Raw genomic sequence first — 21,326 nt, forward strand, 5'->3', positions numbered from 1 at the left:
ATCAATTCTCTAAGTTTAGACAAAAAAAAAAGACAAAGAGGAAAACCTAATATGGCTCAAATCTCACTATGGTACATCTGTACCCCGTGTTGTCACCTTGTTACATCTTCGAACATCGCAGGTAACAGATCGCTTACAGCTTGATTTGCTGGTGGTAACCACAGCACGTGTTTTGTCACTGCTGGCATGGACCCATCTGCGCCCTCCGCACAGCCCAAACCACAAACAATGAGTTATGAGTTCCCCCCGAGTTTCCCCGAAACACGCACACATGGTGTGGGGGAAGACAGCGTCTCTGTTTTGGCAGTGAGTTGCTGCCAAGAATGGCTGAAATGCTGCTGCTGGCACCCGTGTAGAACAGCAACCCTCCAAGAGAGAATTCAAACCATTTGTTTCATATTTTAGGTTTGACTCAGGACGTGCTGGTGCCAGGCAGTGTTCCCTGGGCAGCTCACAGACGCTGTGAGCCTTTCGTGCTGCACCCACCGCCCACAGTGGCTGCCCAGCTGCCTTGGAAGGACAGGCACCTCTTTTTGCACGTTGTTTTCCAAGCCCTGGATGCATGAAACAGTGGTTTGGAGCCATCATATCCAGCTAAAATGAACATTATTGTTTGACAAATGCTTAAAGAATCATAAATTAATGGTGGTACCGTTTGCTGAGATGTGGTGGGAAGTTTTCCTTCACTGCTGGTACATGGTGCTCCAAACCGTTGTATAGCACTGTCCATTTGGTCGGTAGTTTTGCCCTTCCATCATTTATGATTCCTCTTCCTAAGTTCAGCGCAGATCCTTGCTTGCACAGTTCACGAGAAGCCATTACCATTAAACAGGAAAAAAAGCTAAGCACTGCCCACTCAATTCCTAGTGTAGCAGAGGAGGCCCCCAAAATCTTTTTGAAGTTAGATATGAATGGTCTGAGCAGCACCAGTCTGTCTGTGTAGATCATGACAGTGCAAGGAAACAGCCCTGATACCACCTGGTTGTCCAAACCTGGCAAGGCACGGTCCAACTTTGCTGTGCTTTGAAGATGCCCCCTGTTCTCTGTGGGTCAGAAGGGCTCTCTTTATGAAGGGAATGATGGTATTTTTAGCAGCACGTGGGAAATCAATCACACATGGAGAGCTGGAAGCAGATCCAATAATGTTATGTGCTGCAAGCTGTGTGCACTCAACTGAGGGTGTGCCTTTGGCCGAGGTCTCCAGCATGGCTGTGCTGAAGCTCGAGCAGGACACAGAGTGGCACTGGAGGATGGTTTTGCTCAACTGTTTAGATTTGCTAAGCACTGCTGAGTTATCTCACAGGCAAGGCCATCTCCTGGACCAGGAGACAACAGCATCTCACCACCGGGGAGTTTAACTTCCAGTGGGTTGTGTTGCATCCTAACGTGACGGATCCGGGAGCTGTAGAGCTGCTCAAAAAGTGTTTCTTTGGCTCCACACAGTGGTTCGAATCTGTACAGCTGCCACAGGTCAGACTTCTCTGGTTTTACAAGAGTCGGGGTAAAAGGAAACCAGAGTCAGCTCAAAGCAATGGTTTTCACTGGCCCACAAAACCAGTTTTGGTTTGTGAACTCCTCTACTCTAGCTATGTACCAGCAGATGCAGAAGTTTAAGCTGGGCTGAAAATCTGTCCTGTAATTACTTTGCTTTTCTTAGCCCTCTCCCCTGTGCCTCATAGATGATACTCACAGACCACTCTGGGGTCTGCTGGCAGCCGACAGCCTCTGCTGGACAACGACCAAGAACAAGTGTGTGCAAGAATCTTATGATGTGGCTGCTCTGCTCTGCTCAGTCAGAGCTACCAGAGTTTTCTTAGAGTCTCCATGGTGCAATGAGGGTTGAGACTGAGCCAAACAGAAAAGGAGAGGAACAGAAGGGAGCAAAGCCAGAAAGAAATTGAACCAGCAAGGATTCAATTAAGCAGTGAGAGAGGTACCTCTGGCAAGGCAGGGTAGAGGTGTATTTGCCACCCAGGCTTGTTAGACTGGTCCCAAACTTATAGGGACCATACTGTCCCATGTGGTTTAATGACAGACAAGGATATATTGGTGTAATACAGAATTTATCTTATTATATGGGAAGTTGGCTGTCCCAGCAGCCATCTGAACAGCCTGCCCACAAAGTCCTCTGCAGCCAGGTAAGTCAACAAGTCAACTGCTTCCACTTCCAGCCCAGCAGCAGATGTGGATGGGAGTCCACAGTAAGAGGGAAAGAAGTTATTTTCAGCACTACCTGAGCCAGTTCCTTCATTTTCTACGTATTTACACAATATGCCCATTTTCTTTAAAGAAAGAGGTGATTTCCATTTGACTGTGAGACCAGTGTAATGCTCTTAGGTAAAAGCAGCAGTCCCATGAATAGTTGCCCACTTGTGTCTCCCTAAAACCAGTAAACTTCAGAAGGAAAGAGAAATCTTCTTCTTCATCTCCCTGCACATCTGCAGCTCTTCAAAGACGTCACCAACTCTCACATTTTGCAAGTGAGTGGTTTCAGCTGTTGCTGCAGCAGCTCATTCTGGTTCCTGATGAGGAGCATCCAGCTGCCATTCACAGCATGGAGTTTCTGGCAGGATGGGCTTGTCATTCCCTATGCCCACACTCAGCAATTGTGAGTAACTCGGAGCTGTTTGGCCTTGCACCATCCCTCCTCTCCCTTGCTCCTCTGCCCTTTCACTATACATGGATACTGAGAACAAATGGCCAACAGCTCAGGAAGGGAGGAATGGGTCTATGCACCTGCTGGGCTCCTGTTCTTCCTCCCAGGAACTGCCCTGTCCTCACTAGGATGAGGGTGGTTTCCCAGAGGAAGAGGCTTGCAGTAGCAGTAGTGATGTTTCATGAGGAAGGGAATTGCTTTGCTGTCTGAGGCTGGGATCTGGAGAGGTACTGAGCTTTCCCCAACATCACAAGGTGAGGTGTCAGAAAGACCTGGGTCATCCTGCAAAACCCAGCTATCCTTCCCAGCTTCCTTCCCATAGTGCTGAACTATCATTCTGGATCAGCCCAACTTGTGTTGTGGAGCTTCACACCTGGGGTGCAGATATTGCCTCTGCAGGATATCATCTTCCTTCTCCTCAGGCACCAACAGTTTTATGGCTTTTATAAAATAAACAAGCAGAATCAGAGCTAATTTCAGATGTGTTTCCCTATGGGGAACCTGCCAGGCTGCAGCCTGTAGCAACCCTTCCCTCCCCAAACACTCGGATAAAATATTGCAACCTCTAAAACAATAATTCTGGAGACAAACATTTAGGAACTTTCACAGCTCCCAATAGTCTTCCTATTGATAGTCACTCCATTTTCACAGCAGTAGGGTGGGTAGGAGCCCATACATCTAGAATAGGAGAAGGCAAGCTCTCAGAATCAAACAGATCTGTTTTCATGCTGCAGGGTCTACAGTACAGCAAAGCAGATGTAATCCTCATTAGCCAAGTGCTGCAGTACAGGAGAGCCCTCTCATTTCTCTCTAATGTACTATATCAGAAATGTATCTGGAACTGCTGGGTAATTGGCAGTTATTTTCTGCTAAAGATTTCCCCATATACAGAACAGTCCTGACTGCATGGAATTTTCAGTCTCTTCTTTGAAACCCAGGTGATGCATTTTCCTGGTTTAATTGGTTCTTCCCTATTCCCCTCATACTCTCGCTGTCATCAAGAAAAGGGGAGAGGGAAAGGAGAGCAGCAAAAGCCAGGCAAAAATATGCAAATCCCAGAGCAACAAAAGCCAAAATAATTGTTATAACTGTTAACCCTAGGGGTTAATGCCACTTCAGCAGCAGTTTTTGAGTCATGGGGAACCAGAAAACTTTTCCTCCTGTAATACAACTGTCAGCTGTTGCTGTAGTCAACTATACAGTCATCATCATCTCCTCTTCTTTATATCCTCTAGATGGTGCTTGTGTATTACTTGCTACACAAATCATGCTGCTGCTAATCAAGGAAAATGGATTTGAAGTGCTGTGCTACGGATCACTAAAATCAAATAGCTGTGGTGGACACACTGGGTGGTTACCTGGTCCAAGCCTCCCCCAGAGAAAAGAGGAGCCTCCCTCCTCAGCCTCTTTCCAAATGTGAAAACTGAAATTTATTATTAAAATCTGATTGTATTTCATAGAATCATAGAATGGTTTGTGTTGGAAGGGACCCTAAATACCATGTTGTTCCAATCCCCCTACCATGGGCATGGACACCTTTCACTAGAACAGGTTCCCCAAAGGCCCATCCAACCTGGCCTTGAACACTTCCAGGGATGGGACATCCATATCCTCTCTGGGAAACCTGTACCAGAGCTCACTGTTCTTATAGTGAAGAATTTCTACTTCATGTTTCATCTAAACCTCCTGTCTGTTAGTTTGAAGATACATCCCCACTTGTCTTATCACTACAAACCCTGTAAAAATTCCCTTTCCAGCTTTCTTGTAACCTCCTTTAGGAACTGGAAGGTGCTCTAAGGTCTTCCTGGAGGCTTTTCTTCTCCAGACTGAAATACCCCAGTTCTTTCAGCCTGTGTCCACAGGGGAGGTGCTCCTACCTTTTGTCTGTCTTTCCCTGTTACACTCTGGTGATGCACAAAGCTTCACTCCTGCCGTGCCTACTCACATCTAGTGGCAACTGGAGCTACAGAGCACACAGCATAACAAGTGTATGTCTGAAAAAGTGCATGGAGAACAAAATATTCAAAATGTTCAAAATTACCTTTTCCAATTTCTGGAGCACCATGCTTTTCCATGAACAATGTCACCAAACTTGCAGCTTACAGCAATCACAGCAAAGTGGGAGCATTCCTCTGGACCCCAGGAAGAGAGGGAATTTCAGCACAAGGCACTGGTGCAGGGTAGGAAAGAAAGCAGTATTCTGCTCCATGAGCAAAGAAAGTGGGTACCCCTGAGTAGGTCTATTGGACGGAAAAACAAATCCACCCTGGAAAGAAAAAACCTTCCCCTCAACCTTTTGTTATTCCACTCCTCACTCTGGTTCAATACGCAGACATACCTGGAAATACTGAAATGCAACAGGGATAAAATGCTGGCCATCCTTTTCCTTTACTCAATTTCAACAGTATTAGTTTAATTTTGGGGTAACTGATATATTAATTCCCTCAGCCCAGCCTCCACTACCTGGACCTGATCAAGTAATTTTGTTTCCTCCTTTGCATTCACTCTCTTCAAATATTTGCAGACAAACAACCCAGCTACGCTCTGTTTGGACTCCTTATCTCACCAGGTTTCAGTCCTTAAAAATTCTCTCTTCCCTTCCCCACACCTTCTGTCTAAATTTACCTAGAGGTAGTCATCAAACATGCTCCTTGGCCAACAAAGTTACTGTTTACCCAGCTTTCAGCTGGACATGCAGTGGCTTTCTGGGGAATCCCAGTCATTATACAGGATGACAGCAGAGAGCAGCTGTGCTTCGTGGAAAATAGTTCCGCCGTCAGTTTTTGAACCTCCAGACATCTGCAGGCGCCTTGCCAGGGACATGTGCACCCCTGTGTCAGTACAAAATGGGGTTGCCAGGGTGGAAATGGAGTTTTTCTCCTACCAGAACAGGAACCACTATTTCCTGAGGTCTATAAAGCCTTTTTCACCCAAGGCTTTCTTTGTTTTCAGCCTGTAAACATTTTATATGCAGGAAACAGCACCAGAAGACTGTAAATATGATGGGTAATCTCTCACTAGCTGAGACAAGACCCCGTTTTTATAGATGATGTTTTAGTGACTTCTGCCCAAGGTGACACTGGAGAGGGGTAGTGGGGCTTACCAGCTTCCCTCCTATCTAGTGAAACAATTTCCCATTTTTGGCCTAAGACATGCTCCTGGATCGTATCCTTGCCCTCTGCAAGTGGCCAGCTCTAGCTCTGTCAAGTTCACATCTCTTGTTGCTAATAAATTAAATTATAAATTCATACTGCTTTGAGAGTACCAAAGAGAGGGGTCTTTTTAAAAAAAACCTCGTCATTTAAGCCAGAAGTGGGTTCAGCTTTTCCCTAGCTTTAAAACTCCATGGCATCACCACAGCCATGTAAGCTGTAGCAATAGATAGCCAGCTCCAGGTTTTATGTGGCTGCACAGCTCTCCAACAGCACAGAGCCTGATCTCAGAAGGGGGAAAGGAGTTCTAAACCATCTTCACCTGGATTTTTAAAGGACTGATCCTTAAACCTGACTTTCAGCACATGGAATGAACACAGTTTCTTTCCACCTGTTAACAGGTGTGTCTGCAAAAAGTTCTCTGTGGCTTCTTGCTAAAAGAGTATTTTAAAAAGGGACAGCAAAAAAACCCAAATACCGTGGGAGTAGCAGCAGGCAGTGTCCATAATCCCAGCCATGATGGCTGAAGCTCCCGCCCGTCTCCCCAGTACGTATTTGCACTCCTGGTGCCTCCTCCCTCCAGGGCTGCTGGAGCACTTAGGGCAGTCCTTGGCTCCACCCGAGCTGGCTGCCTGCCCATACTCACCTCCTCTCCCCCAGGAGGCAAAGGCAGAGCTGCAGCACACACTGGGAGGGTGGGCAGCATGTCCAGGGTCACAGCAAGACTATGCCAAGAACGAGCAGCAGCGGACGGGCTGGGATCCAACAGGAATGCCATCAAGTATTTGAAGCAGGACTATGAAGCCCTGAAGCAGCAGTGCCTGCAGACTGGTACACTGTTCAAGGATGAAGAGTTCCCAGCCTGTCCTTCTGCTCTGGGCTACCGGGACCTGGGACCATACTCCTTCAAAACCCAGGGGATAGTCTGGAAGCGCCCCACGGTAAGAGTGCTCTGTAACTGCCTGTTTCACTGGGTGCAAGTCTAACCAAAGCCCAGCTGAACAGCCAGGCTAAATCAGTGGTGAGCCTGAATATCCACTGTTTCTGTATGTCTTGTTTCTTGTCTTGCTTTACTTCCAAGGTTGGCAGAAGCAAGTTTGGAAAGGGGGTGGGAAAAGAAATCATTATCTTCTAAGCCCATTATAAAGCAGGGAGTCCTATAATTGCTTCACGGCAACCTGGTTTCTTCCTGTCCATTCCAGCTCCAGAGAGCTACAGGTCCAATCTGGAGATGGATGCAAAAGCCCCACATATATCCAGCCAGTCTGTCGGCCACCCCAAGTGCCATCGACTGTCAGTTGTAACAGCACCCACACCCAGGACTTGCCACTGTGCCCCTCAGGAAATCAGGTTCATACCTAAATAAAATCCTCTGCCTCACGTCAAGCTGCCTGTAACAGTTAAATAGCAACTGACTGGAAATGCTATTACCTAAATAAATATATCCTAGAAATGGCCTCTGATTCTAGGAAAGTAATTTTCATCAGCAAAGATTAGATGATGATTTTTTTTTTTTTGAGTGACAAAATCAGGGCTTCAGAGATTTTTCTGCTCTCTCATTTTTCAGTCATTTATTTCCGTCCCTACTTACTTCTCCTTTGTCATCTTGCAACATCAAGGAATAGTAAAAAAAATTGGGACACCTCCCCCCCCCCCCCGCCCACCCAATTACTTACCTCCATCTGGTGGAGGAAAGGAGAATGAGAAAAACAGAAAATTTCAAGGCTTGGGGTTTTATTTTTTTTTCACCTGAAAAGTGAGAAACAGAAACTTGCAGGTGTAGTAACTCGAGGTTTAATACCCCTGGCAATCCCATTTTTCCATCAGCACCTCACTCTGGCACCTGGATGTTACCTCAGCAAGCACCACGGATGTGTCTTGGCTTTGCCTATCCTTGGAGAAGATCAGCCTTAGAAAACTCATTAAATTAGACTTGGGTTTCTCATAAAAGAACAATGTTGAGCCTGCTGCAGGCATAGACACAGCCACAAGCATAGCAGGGTAAGAATAACTGAGGGCTGAGATCCAACAGGGTTAAATGTCCCAGCTCTGCCTGCCAGAGACCAACCCGTGTGGGACCCCTGAGGGGAAACTCAGCTGTGTGAAAGGTGCATGTGGCACTTGGGAGTGGCTCAGGAAGGACAGGTATCTGGGTGAGTAATAAGTCATATGCAGCTGACTGACACCAGGTGCACCACTTCGGAGGGAGGAGAGAAAAAAACTACACAAAACCTTCTTCGGTGTGATGGGTAACCTACTGCTGGACTCCTCTCCACTTGACAGAAGCAAAAGGATGTAGCTGAGATGATGCCTGTTGGAGAGGAAATTCACAAACTGGCTCTTCATCATACACAAGAAGTCGTGGGTTGTCTCTGTCTCTCCACAGGGTGCTGACAACTGCTGCTCTCGAGGAGAGCTGGTGACTGCCTAAACTGTCCTCAACCCTGTTTGCCAAGTTAGGCTTCCTATAAACCGCTCCTTGCTGCCATCCAGAAGCTCATGGAAAATTCTCAGAAAAACAGAAAAGGCTTTTGTCTCTAGAGAGACAATAATAACTTCCTAATATAGGCCATGAGTTGTTGGAGAGCTCAGGGTTGGGATAGGAGTGACAGTCGTTGCCATAACCTACTTGGCTGGATCCAAAGGGTCAGGAAGAAAGGGGGGTTGTTGCTAATAAAAGCATTTGTGTGGTTGGCCTCCCAGGAAGCAGGGTCAGGGTGGGGGAACATCCTCCACACTGTTGGCACTGGAAACTCAGCGCAGTTCCAGTGGCACAGGCAGCAGCCACAGTCACAAACTCATTTGTGTTGCTTGAACCAAAATCTCAGCAAGATAAAGTAAGATGTAAACACTGAGGTGAATTTTCATCTCTGTCTCCACAGTAGAAAAAATTCTCAGTAGTGTCACTGACAGTGGCTAGTAACAAAGGGTGTCAGGATTTGCCTCAAAAAAAAAGTATGCACTCCTCAATTTAATAAGGAGATGTTATCCTGGGACCCTGTTAATCAGACAGAGGAGAAAGGATATATTTTTAAAGAAATGCTGAAAGTGTTTAATAATTTTTGAATATTGAAACAAGGAAGAAGTAAAGGGAACTTTTCAGACCAGAGAGGATGATGCAAACTTTGAAATCGTGTCTTTTCAGGAGTTATGTGCCAACCCTCAGTTTATAGTTGGAGGAGCTACCCGAACAGATGTCTGCCAAGGAGAGCTGGGTACGTACAGTGCTTCTGAATTTTGTTTTGGAAGAAGAAAAAGAAATGAAGCTTCATTTAAAAACTCCTGATACATGGACTGTTTTATTGGCTGTCTCCCAGACATAGTATGGAGGGACAGATACCCAAGAAGAGGACTCACATAGCAGCACTGCTGCCCAAGACAGGGTACATATGGGCTTGTAAGAGCTGTGCAAAATTGGAAGACACCAAACTGTCTCCTGGAGAAGGGAAGTAATTATGTGGAACATAAAACTGGTTTGCTTTTGACCCCTTAATACAGAGGTGGATGCTAACCCAATAGTGAGAGCACTTGCCCTGAGGCAAGAGAGTGGGATTTGTGCCCATGCCAGCAAGAGCAGCTCCAAAGACTCGGGGGACAAGGGACACCAGGGAAGCTTTCTGCTGTAGCCTAGTCCTTAGGGATTTTTATTTGGGAGGCAGAGCAAGTTCCAGCCTCAGTTTCACACCAAACAAATACACAACAACCAAGGAACAGAGCAGGAATTGGTTTAGTAGAGGGGCTGGGTCTATGATGTGCCATTTTGTGTCAAGCAGGGTGGTCCAAGCATGAGTTAGAAACAAGGACCACATGATAAAAAGATGAACAGAGAATGTAAACTTTGTAATACCATCCACAACAAATAAATTGTTCCAAGCCCTTCATGCTGAACACTCCTTTCTGCTTGAACAGCATTTCATGTAGAGCTGTGAGCAGGAACAGGAGCAACCAGGCACTAGCCACATAGACAAAAAGGGCAGTGCTGCTCAGCTCCCCAAATCAGGGCCTGATGCAGAGGTGGTATCTCTCAGGCAGCACTCATCCTCTCCCAGACATCCGTCATAAAACAACTTCCTTACCTATTTTTCTGCAGTGCTTGCCTTTGGCTAAACAGAGCTGCTGTGCAAGTGGCCAGAAGGGAGCTGTAAGGGGACTTTATTCCCTCTTGGAGTAGCTGCTGCTTTCCCTGCCTGCCTCGCTGATAAGATCCAGCTGCAGAGGACAGCAGCAGCAAACCCTTGACTGCACTGAGAGGCGAGAAGGCTGAAACTCTTGTAATGAGAATTTGATAGATTAGACACAGAGAAATCAGCCTTTCTCCCTCCTGTGCTGCTAACTGCAGTACTCCTGACCTCACTGGTCTTCCAGCACATCCATTGTGCAAATGAGATTGAAACAATTTCTGCAAGTCGTTGGCGATAAATAACACCAGTGCTGCTCTTGTAAACACAGCACTATTAAAGCAATTGCTAAAAAATTCCCTGGTGTGTGGGCTTGTACTCCAAATGCTAAAAATAAGATGCCCAATCATATACTTGTTCCAAGATATTTATTTGGTGGATGCTGGAATAGGGTATGGGGAAATCACTTACTGTATTTCAGGAGAATGGCTCAAGTAAGTAGTAAAAGCGACATTTCTTGTCACCTCCTGTTTGGAAAGTTTCTATAATGGCATAAAAAAAAAAAAAAATTAAGAACATACATCTGAAGTAAAACCTCATTTTCCCTGACAGTTTACAAGTTATAGGACTGAAAAATATTATCTGTTCTTAAACTAGAAGAGGCCAGTGCGTTATTTGTGTTTAGCCTAGAAACTGAATACAAATACCCTGAGCACTTTTCTATTTCTGTCACCTGCTGAATGTTTCTGTAGAGTCCCAGTCCCTTGTGCTAAATGGGCTTTCATTAGAGATCAGGGCCAAAATCCGTCATGTAGTGGTAACAACAGAACTGGACCCCAAAACCTCCTGTGAATCTGTGGATGGTGCCTTGCTCTGGGTTTTCCCAAGACAGCTTTTGGTGGGCAGTAACCCAAGGGCTGGTCCCGAAAGCTACCCCAAACCTAGAAGAAAAACCCCAAAATCTGATTCTGCTTTTATTAGGAGCTTGATTTTCTCTCTCTCTCTCTCTCTCTCTCACACACACAAAAAAAAAAAAAAAAAAAAGAAGAAAAGGAGAAAATAATGAAAGATAATCCAATTTGTTTCTGCAAGGCTGCTTGCAATTACTTCTACACACACTGACCCTTCACAAAAATAAACTGCAGGCATGGGATTTCCCTTCTAGCCTTCAGGTATTTGCTTTACATCTCTGAGGCATACTAAGCTTTTTGGTATTTGATCCAATACCTTGAATATCAAAGTCCTTGTTACTAAAACACTTCTATTGAAACAGACCCTGATTACATATTTACATAAGCCACACATGTGACTGACTAACGTGTCCTTTAGGGAAATAGAGCCTATTTTTAATAATATTGTCTGACATGTTTCTTTTCTTTTAAGAATAGCACTGCAGGTCTGGGTTTATGGGAACAAAAGGAACAAGAAAACGCAGAGTTAGTCTCACTCCATTAAACTTATTTCTTTGACAACAGCGTAAGCTAGATGAATATCGGCTTGGGAAGTTTGATGGGGACTTGAAAGACTTGAAATGTTTTAAACGTTCTTTGAACCATATCTTTTTGATAGCCTAGTAACAACTTGAAATGTAGTCACATAGTCTTGGTTATTAAAGGTGACTTATGAAGTTTTCTTGCCGCTATCTGAATAAGTTAACCCGAGGATTGCTTGCAGAAGTTCTTAAGAAGTAAGTGGCATACATTTAATTTAAATAATATAAAACATACTGAAACTCCCTCCGTTTAATATTAGCTTTCTAGATCCACACAATTTATATTCATGAGTTGCCTTTTGTTCTGAACGCCCAGAGGCCACTCCAGGCACGGCAGCTCCCTGGGCCTGGGCTGGCAGCTGGAGGAGTTCCTTGAAGCCAAGGCAAATGCACCAAGTCACACCAGCCCAGGAGCCCACCCCACGTGTGCTTTGTGCATGCCTTATCCTACAGGCAGATTTGAGGGGAGTACAGGTGTCCTGGAGAACAAACCAAAGCCTGACAGCTCTGAGATAGATCTGATACCTGTTGAGGGAGCCTTTGAAGTGGCTGTAGGCAGGAGAGAACTTAATAGTTCTGGGTTTGTTCACTTATTTTGCTGTAGGTGTTAATATAGGGACCTTCTGACATTCAATCCCGTGGGCTCAGGGATATTGGATATCCTGGTTCTAGCAAATATAACCCACTGATGTCAAAAATACATTCACTAACAACTTTGAGACCCCAGGGAGAAGAAAGCCTGTTCCTTTGCTGGATTCTCCTTTGCCTCTCTGTTAAAAGCTGCAGAACAAAACTCATTTCCATAGAAAACCTCAGAAAGTCTTTAGAAATCTCAGAGCAGAGGCAACCTACACTACCATAAGTTATAAGCTAGTGGGTCAGTGCTTCCTTGATGTCTGGTATGATGCCCCAGGTACTATAAGCTCTGAAGGAGGGCTTCCAGCAGAGACTAAAGCTGAGAGTCAAAGCTGCTTGGTGATCCAGGAAGCAAGAGCCACAGCACTGTGTTTGGATCCTTTCTGAACACCAGACACTGCTGAAATAGCAACAAGCCAGAACAGAGTCAGGACAGAAATGCCTCTGTGCTGTCCAGTTGCATCCTGGAACCAGACACTCAGACTTTTGGCTGAAATTCACCATCTCTAGTTCAAAGGAGAGTTTAGATGCTCTGTGTCTAGACACTCTGATGGTAGCTAAACAGAAACTGAGCACAGCTCTGGAGCAACTGAAACTAATCAAATTTCTCATTTATTTTATGGCCTCTGCAAGTGGAGCATGCTTGGGTAAACATCATCAATACAGAGGAGTCGCTGGGCTCCCAGATCACCAAGGATTCATTATTTGCTGCAGCAATTTGATTATCTCTGTAAACCAGGAGCTGCCTGGGCAGCACTGAGAACATGAGCCAACTCAGGACATCTGTGAGCAGCAAGGGATTCTATTTCAAATGCACTAGCAGTCAAAGTAATTCTCCAAGATCACACATGGATATAGAGATATAGATATAGATACAGATATAGATACACACAGACACAGCCACAGGAGCTAGGCACAGCTAGGCTTCATGTTTACCCTTTCCACCACAATCTCAAGGTCAGAATTGCTTAAATTAAAAAAAAAAAATTAAAAAACCAAAATTTCACTTTACTGCCATTTCAAATGACTTCAGATCCAGGAATCAAGCTGGCTTCTTTTCAGGACATTCAGCAGCAGCAGTAAACACTAACTGGTACTTCTCTGAAACTTTTGTTCATGAAATATGAGACTGACCAGAAGCAGTGATATGTGTCCATAAGTGATTTAGCCTTGCAGGGCTGATATTGAGAAGGCTTTTTCAAAAAAATAGTTATTTTTATAAGCTAAAATGCTGCAACTTCACACCCATATGGTGAGCAGAAATGCTTTTTGATATTGTCATTTTTCCAACTATGAGCCTATTTGAAATAAATTCTAATTAATTGGTCAATTGGCCTCTTTTTCTCTCCCTCAAAAATATTCCCTTTTTAGGAATGGAATAAAATAGTTTCCTCACAGTGTGAAAGATTACTTACAACCTGCTGCTGAACCAGAACAAGTTTGAGTGGTCCTACATGAGGTGCCTTTCTGGGAAGACTGGGCTCTTGTGCTGTCCTGTAGGCACAACCACAAACTAAACTCTGAAACTTGCTGCTGGCAAAATGATGTTGAACTTTGAAAAAGGGAACAGGAACTGTCAATTTGTACTCTTTTAGAACTAGTCATATATTATCTAGTAGGGTTGAGAAAGCTTGTTAATAGGCCAGGATCCCATTGTGGTATAGAAGAAGGTAAGAGGCCAACTGCGCAGTTTAGGCCCCATCGTGGAAGCTCCTTGATATGGACAGATTCCTACATCCTCTGAAAGTAATCATCACAGGAGCTTGAATGTCATGCACCTCCACTACATAAAGATGCCCCCAAACCATCTACATTCAGACACACTTCCATTTTTATCAAGTTACTGTGCAGCAGCCAATTCCCAGCTGGTTCCTTTTGGTTGGCACAAGCTTAGTCAACGATATTAGGCCCCGGAAAGTGAGGTTTGGAGATAGGACTCTGCAGTGCTCAAGGCAGGCATGGCTGCTTTTAAGGCCAAGTTCACCACTGCAATTCTTCCAACACAATTCTTCCTGGGTGTGCTTTGAGCAGGCATGTCCTGAAATGCTTCCCTGGGGGGTCAGACTGCACTGGTGTGTTGGAGACAGGCAGCAGCACCCACGTCACTCACTCTCCCAGACGCTAAGAAGTTAATTCATGCTGTAAGAAAGGCGCCTTAAAGGATTTCACGCTGCATTTGGCATCCTCTGGGCTGAGATTCTGAAATTGTTTAGTTCTGAGGCAGGGAAGTAAACAGAGTATTTAAGGAAACCCCCCTCATTTCACTGAATCTTCTGCCTAATTGTGCATCCAACATCCACCACCCTCAGCAAAGCCTGGAGTAGTTTTGCATTCACTGGCTTCAAAATCCTGGCCAGGACCAGGAAGGGGAAACCCTTCCAGGTGTTGCACATTGGGAGAGCACCACCTTGTCACTGCTGCAGGCTTTCTCTGGTCTCACGGGGTGGAGGGACACAACAGGAGCACCAGGGACCCCCATCTTGCCACCTTCTCAGAAATAATCTCCTGCACTTCACAGTATGCCGGGGACAGCCAGAGCATCAGAAAAATGAGGATTTCAGTTCTAACTCGATAAGGCTTTTCATCTTCCTCTTCTGAAAATCCATTCCCCAGACTTATCACCATTATTTCTACCTCTTCAAGGAAAACAGAAATTGTAACAGCTTAAGGCATACGTCTGTACCAAGGAAAGCCTCAAAGAAATAGATACAAAGCAGATCTGAGTGTTCTCAGTCTCATTTTTTTCCTGCTTCTACGTTTCCTTGGGAGAGGAGGTTCTTAAAGCCTTTTTTCCCCCCACACCTTGTGCTTTTACAGTTTTGCTTATTTTTTACATAAGTACCTAAGGCTGGGAGGAAAATTCCAGGTCAGCAAGTTGATCCCTCCTTGAGAAGGTTTTTGCTCATGTTCTATAGTCTGTGGCTTCTGGACTTTCTATTCTATATGCAGAGTATAATCTTTTCCCTATTTCCACTTTAAACACGTCACAATCCCTTTATTTTATCTTCTCTGCAAAGGAGGTATCTTTCAACTAAGAGCTCTTGCCTCAAACAGCTTTTCTGCAAAGTAGCATTTAACCTGCCTCACACTTGCTCTTAAAACTTCACTTGTGTAGGATGAGCAGGACAAAATTTTTTAACCTCTTCTCATAAGAAATGCAGGTGGATGGGAAGAAGCAGGCAATCCAACCATTTGTCTGCCTCCTTCCAGCTTGAATGCTTTTTCTGAATGTGGTACCCAAGGTAAGGCAGAGAATTCTGGGGGAAGGCTCAAGCAGCACCTCACATACTAAGAATGGGGTTTCCCTCTTCTGTAGAAAGGCCTGGGCTGGCAAAATGGGTAGAAATATATCATATTACATATCCTGGGTTTGGACCCATAATGTGATCAGCCAGCTCAGGTGGTTAGAGGTCATCACACCAGGGACACTTCTTTACAGAGGTTTCCCAAAACAGCTCATAGGAGCCATGTGGGTACCTCCCCGTGGGGCACAGGCAGCAGAGAGCACCCAGCAAGTCCCTGTATCCTACTTTTACACTTGTGTTCACCATGGCAATAAATCATAAACCCCAAGTCAATATAAAGGGTTAACTGCTGCTCTAGGATGTTCAACCTTGCTGCAGATTAAACTCTTTCCTTGGTTTCTCAATTCACTTATTTCCTCTGAAGCAAGAGCTGCAATGCTAATTCCTTCTGCAGGATATGCACCCGCACAAAGGAACTACATCTTGGCACATATAATCCTCAGGGAACCAGGAAAATATTAGTACCTTCAGAGCAGTTTTGTTTTCTTAGGCTGTCTGCACACCTCAGAAATAAAACAGAATCACAGAAGTTCTTCCTGCTGTTTGCAGTGTGCAAACACCACGAGTCACTGAGTTTCCCAGGGGCACCACCTTTGGTGTGACAGAGGCTTCTGCTTACCCAGCCTCCAATCCTCAATAAACAGGTAACCAACCCAGCAAACAGCTCCAGCTGCAAGGCACAGAGCCTCCAGGGAGGGCTGAGCAAGCCCAGCCTTTCCAGGGTAAGGAATGGGCCAAAGACAGGACTTGCCTTCTCACAAAGGTCCTGGGAGACTTCAGCTGCCATTAGACTGCTGGGCAAATCTCTAGCAATAGCTCTAAGTTCAAGTTCAGACCTTCAAATAAAGGGCTGAGAAGGAGCAGGCCCACAAATGTTCCTGCTATCCAACGAATCTTCTCCAAAAGATAGGAATGGAAGTCCCACCATCCTTCTATCAAGCCAGAGCTTTTGCCCTCTTCTGGACTTCTTCTAAGCCCTTGTCTGCCGAAGGTGTGGTAGCTTGAGTCTAGTTAAAGTACCACAGATCATTAACTCTGTCCTGCCCAGCCATGCTTTGCAACTCACATACCTCAAATGCCTTCTCCTTCTGGCTATGTTCTTGGTCTCTTGAGGGCATTAACAAGCTTAGGTAAAGCAGCCTGTTTTCACAGCTTCATTAAAAATATCAAAGCACAAACTAGACCATTGAAATTACTACCATGGTCAGCCTCAGGAGCCCCAAGATACCTGTGTGTTTTGGGTGAGTGGCAAATGAGCAAAAGAGAGAAATAACAGAACAATAATGGATTGCTGAACCAGTACTGAGTCTGGCATAGTTCTTATTGCTGGCATTTTAGTCCAGGTGAGAGCATGACTTAATGGAGTTATTAATGAACTTTTCTTCCTTGTAATGTGTGTTTTTAGGTGATTGCTGGCTCCTAGCTGCCATTGCATCTCTCACTTTGAATCCAGATATTCTGTTCCGTGTTGTTCCCAAGGCTCAGAGTTTCCAGAAGGACTATGCTGGAATCTTTCATTTCCAGGTACCTGCATGATCAGGGGATTGAGAATGAAAGAGGAAAATGCTAGTATTTAACTAGAAGCAGCTTTTTTTGTTGTTGTTTGGAGCAAGTGAAATAATCAACAGCTACAGTGTGTACATGAAGTTGATGGGGGAGAGAGAAAGAAAATTAGAACAGAGTTAAATAATGTTAAATGAGACCTGCTCACTGCTGAGTTTCTGCTGTCTTACTTGCTGATGGGGCTCTGGGGAGTTATACAGATTTTGTAAACTGAGCTGAACCATTAGGTTGTGTGAGCCCAAACCAAGCTCTGTTGCTGCCAGCTGTTAAAAGTGAATTCAGGCTTGTGTGATTCCTTCTCTTTCCTCCCCTTCCCTCCCTGCTTTGCCTTTATTTCCTTGCCTGTGGACCCAGACTGTTGGGATTTAGCCAACCTGCTTTGACTGGAGGTTAGGCTCAGGTTGGAGCAGTGTGGAATTACCCTGCAAAGCTAAAGGAGCTGTTCCGGTGATGACAGAAATTTTCAAACACATACCTACCTATCCCTTGCACCAGCTCACCTGTGAGTGTTATGGTGTGAATTATCATCTCTCCTTTCAGGAATGCAGCAAATCCTGGAGTAAACATTTCTAGCTTTCAGGCCAAAATTTAGCACTAGGAATGTTTCACACATTTCCTAGTATTTTCAGAAGGGATTAGCTCTATTGAGTGTTTCCCCTTTAGATGACCTCTCCTTGCAGCATTTTTACAGGGGTATTGGTTTTTATTTCCCTAAGGATTGAGCCTTGAGATAGTTTAGAGTATCCGATCTCCATGCTGGCTTTCTGGGCTGTCCACCGTGTAAACTCAGTTTACATGTTCAGACAGTGGTTTTGATGTTTTGTGTAACAAGATGCTGTTAATATTTCCTATCAGCAAAATCAAAGATAGCATTAAGAAGCCTGCTGAATGCTCCCCACAGCTGGGAGGAGTTTGTCTCTATTACAAAGGAGAGGAATCCAGCATGGGAGTAAACCCTACAGTGTCTCATGCAAGGGAAGGTGATGACAGGTGAAGGGGTAGAAGGATGGTAGCGTGGAGCTATTATGGGCACACCAGCCCCCATCATCTTTTCCTTTCTTCTTTCCCTCAGTTCTGGCAGTACGGGGAGTGGGTGGACGTGGTGGTGGACGACAGGCTGCCCACCAAGAACGGGAAGCTGCTCTTTGTGCACTCGGAGGAAGGCAATGAGTTCTGGAGCGCGCTGCTGGAGAAGGCCTATGCCAAGTACGGGGCTGGGTGGGAGCTGTGCCCCTGGCTGTGCCCCTGGTGGAGGCGCAGGCCGGGGGTGTCAGTCACAACACACTTCACTCTAATGCAGCTTCCTCCCCACCCAGCATTTACAGTTCCCTCTAGGTCCATAAAGGGTGTTGGCAACTGTGTTTCAAGGGGCTTTAATTCTGTTGCCCCAAGTCACATTGATGACCAACCAAATTAAGAGATACTAAATGATAAAGCCTTCTTTCTGTGGTACCTTGTGCTTGCAGGTAGAGATGGACCCTTGTATCCTTCTTATCATCTCTCCCACAGATTGAATGGCTCTTATGAAGCTCTAGCAGGAGGGTCCACTGTGGAGGGCTTTGAGGATTTTACTGGAGGCATCTCTGAGTCCTATGAGCTGCAGAGGGCTCCTTCAAACCTGTACCAAATCATCCAGAAGGCTCTGAGATCTGGGTCGCTGCTTGGCTGCTCCATCGATGTAAGAGGCTGACAAAGCTTTACTCTCCTTGTTGTTCCTCTCAGGGCTCTGGTTCATACTGTGACAAAAGCCCAGACCAACGTTAGATATAGGCAGGAAGGTCTGATAGAAAAACAAACTGTGATTAATGTGAGACCTCTATTGATTTCAGTATCAAAAACTCTGGACAAGGTTCTTAATAACCAATTCTATCGTGTCTCCCTATTTACATGACAGCATGTGATAATGCTTAGAGCTATCCACTACCTACTGGTCTTCTGGAACTCCAATTTCATTCTCTGAGTATCTTTCCTCATTCAAATTTTGTGTAATTTCAGCTCCAGGCACTCGACTGCCAGAGACAAACTCGCTGAGACACTTTGTTGTAGCCTGTAGTCTGATTCTGGCTTTGGTTTTCAGTCCTAAAGATTACTGACACCTGTAATACAAACACTCTCAAGTTAGAGATGATGTTTGAACATGTTTTGGAAATGTCACACCTTTCACATCCTGTTTCATTATCTTGTTTGCCTTGTGGTGTATAGAATTACCAGAGTTCCAATTTTGACATACTGGATCTCGACTGAGACAGGCTAGAGCTAAGTTCATGTGAACATGTCTTTGCAAGGGACTGGGTCTGTCACCTGAGCTGGGCATTGGATTTAGATTTAGATTTCATTGTGCATTCTTGAATTTCTTCTGTGCTTGGACTGCATATTGAGGGGCATGAAACTGCAGCTTTTGCTGTGGATCTCACCTTAATTTAATATACTTTGCATCAAGAATATTGGTATTCATTTTGCACACCACTTTGGATATCTTCCCCCATATTAATTTGCTTATGAAAGCTGAGTTCATGCACAGTATATAATCATAAATGTGCATACTTTTATTGCTCCAGATAACTGCTACAGCTGAAATAGAAGCAGTCACAAGTCTGAAGCTGGTAAAAGGACATGCTTACTCTATCACTGGAGCAGAGGAGGTAAGCCACCTCTCTGGGGCCGACATGGAAAGCAGCTTGGGGTTGCAACACTGCAGTGCCTTCAACTTTCTGATGTCTTTCAGTGACTGACAGTAAAAATGTTCCTAACTTATGCACCCTCTTACAGAAAAAGGAAGTACCTGTCATACTCAGCCAGGGCAGAAGCTCTGTACAGGTAGTGGTGTGGAGCAGTCTGCCACTTGTATGGTACCAACAGGCTGGGGTACAAAGCATAAAGGTGGGCCAAGCTGTTAGCAAAATTCAGGATGCAGAAAGGAGAAGCAGGAGAGGAGGCAGCCACTCCCAAAATGTTTATACTGTGTGAGGTGGGAGCAAGTACTTTGCCAGTCAGAGCTGATGGGAAAGGAGTAAAAGCCTCTTTGATGAACTCTGCTGTGAGTCTCACCTTGAGAGTGAGCCCAGGTATTCCTGCTCCTCTGAAACTGGAATCGTTACAGAGATGTCCATGCCAGATAAACTCCTTCCAACCTTGCCATGTTGTGCAATGTTTCCTGCTTTTGAGGATGTAGATATTCTGCTGGTTTGTAGCTGATGCTTTTCCTTGCAGGTTGCTGTCATTACATGAAGTGGTGAGTGCTGCAGCTACTGGCTCACTTGGTGGCACAGGATAATGTAAAATAAGGGTGGAAGGCATCTAGGTGTCTTTTAACTATTGCAAATTGTAATGGACTGCATCATTCAAGTACAAATCATGTTTTATCCTATCTGAAAAGCAACTGCCCTCTGATGATTGGAATAATGGAAGTGCTCAGGCTCTGTTTGTTGTGGATCTTTTAGGTGTATTACCGAGGACGGCCAGAGAAACTAGTGAGGCTTAGGAATCCCTGGGGTGAAGTAGAATGGACTGGATCTTGGAGTGATAAGTAGGTTTTTATATGCCCCTGCTTCTCTCTCTTTGGTGTATTTTGGAATCTATTAAGAATTAAATTGGGACAATGCAGTTAATCCAATCACAAAGCGCATTTAGGAGAGATACTAAATCAGTTGGAATAAACCACTATTAATTTATTACCAAGGTTGGATATTGATCCACTCTGTCCAGCGGGCATTAATACCTGCCTCAGGCAGAGCTTTCTTGTCAGAGACAGCAACCCTTGGTTTAACTCCGAGCAGCCCAATGCAAGCTGTACACACGTCGTTTTGCAAGACAACTTTTCTCAAACTGATCCTACCAATGGTGCAGGACCTAAGTAAAATACACAAACCAGTCCTGTTCCTGGGAGTTATAGCAGGGATAAACCATTATACCTCTGCTTCAACTCTGAGGTTGCTCAGCTCTAAATCAGACCAGTATTTGGTACCTATCTGAGAATCTTGAAAAAGCAGGGACGCTGACTAAGCTAAGGACACAGAAGTTTGAAAATCTCTGTCAGAGATGAAACTGTCTAGGCTTCAACTGTCTTGGAATCTTGGGAGCATGGTAGTGACAACACCTCCTTTATTTTTATATTTAGAATGGCATAAATTTTACCGTCATTTGGGCCACAATATATTTTTTCACGCAACACTGTGAGATTTTCAGTTTCCTGTCCTGACTGACTGCAGCCTGGGTGCTGATGTATTAAGCAAAGAAAATAAAGATAACATTACAATTACTTTTACTTTTTTCAGACCTGCTTTGCTCAGCCTCAAGGTAAGGTGCCTCAGGCACACACACATGCCATATCCTGGTTTTGTCACACCTGTTTTGCCGTGGGGCACCCTTGCCGAGGCAGGTGCAGCACTGCATTGTCATGTGGAA

The 21,326-nt window shown here is 44.9% G+C and overlaps 1 protein-coding gene across 1 annotated transcript in view; it reads left to right on the forward strand.

Moving 5' to 3' along the window:
• The first annotated feature begins 6,455 nt into the window (after positions 1-6,455).
• LOC125324169 (calpain-8-like) overlaps positions 6,456-21,326 on the forward strand; it is a 29,756-nt gene continuing 14,885 nt past the window's right edge. The window contains exons 1-7 of the mRNA XM_048299791.1: positions 6,456-6,749; positions 8,954-9,023; positions 16,765-16,883; positions 17,995-18,128; positions 18,432-18,600; positions 19,481-19,564; positions 20,363-20,448. Of these exons, the coding sequence (XP_048155748.1) occupies positions 6,513-6,749; positions 8,954-9,023; positions 16,765-16,883; positions 17,995-18,128; positions 18,432-18,600; positions 19,481-19,564; positions 20,363-20,448 (899 nt within the window). The 5' untranslated portion in view covers positions 6,456-6,512. The remainder of the gene's footprint in view (positions 6,750-8,953; positions 9,024-16,764; positions 16,884-17,994; positions 18,129-18,431; positions 18,601-19,480; positions 19,565-20,362; positions 20,449-21,326) is intronic.

This window comes from Corvus hawaiiensis, chromosome 3 (assembly GCF_020740725.1).
Source record: "Corvus hawaiiensis isolate bCorHaw1 chromosome 3, bCorHaw1.pri.cur, whole genome shotgun sequence".
Classification (NCBI taxonomy): Eukaryota; Metazoa; Chordata; class Aves; order Passeriformes; family Corvidae; genus Corvus; species Corvus hawaiiensis.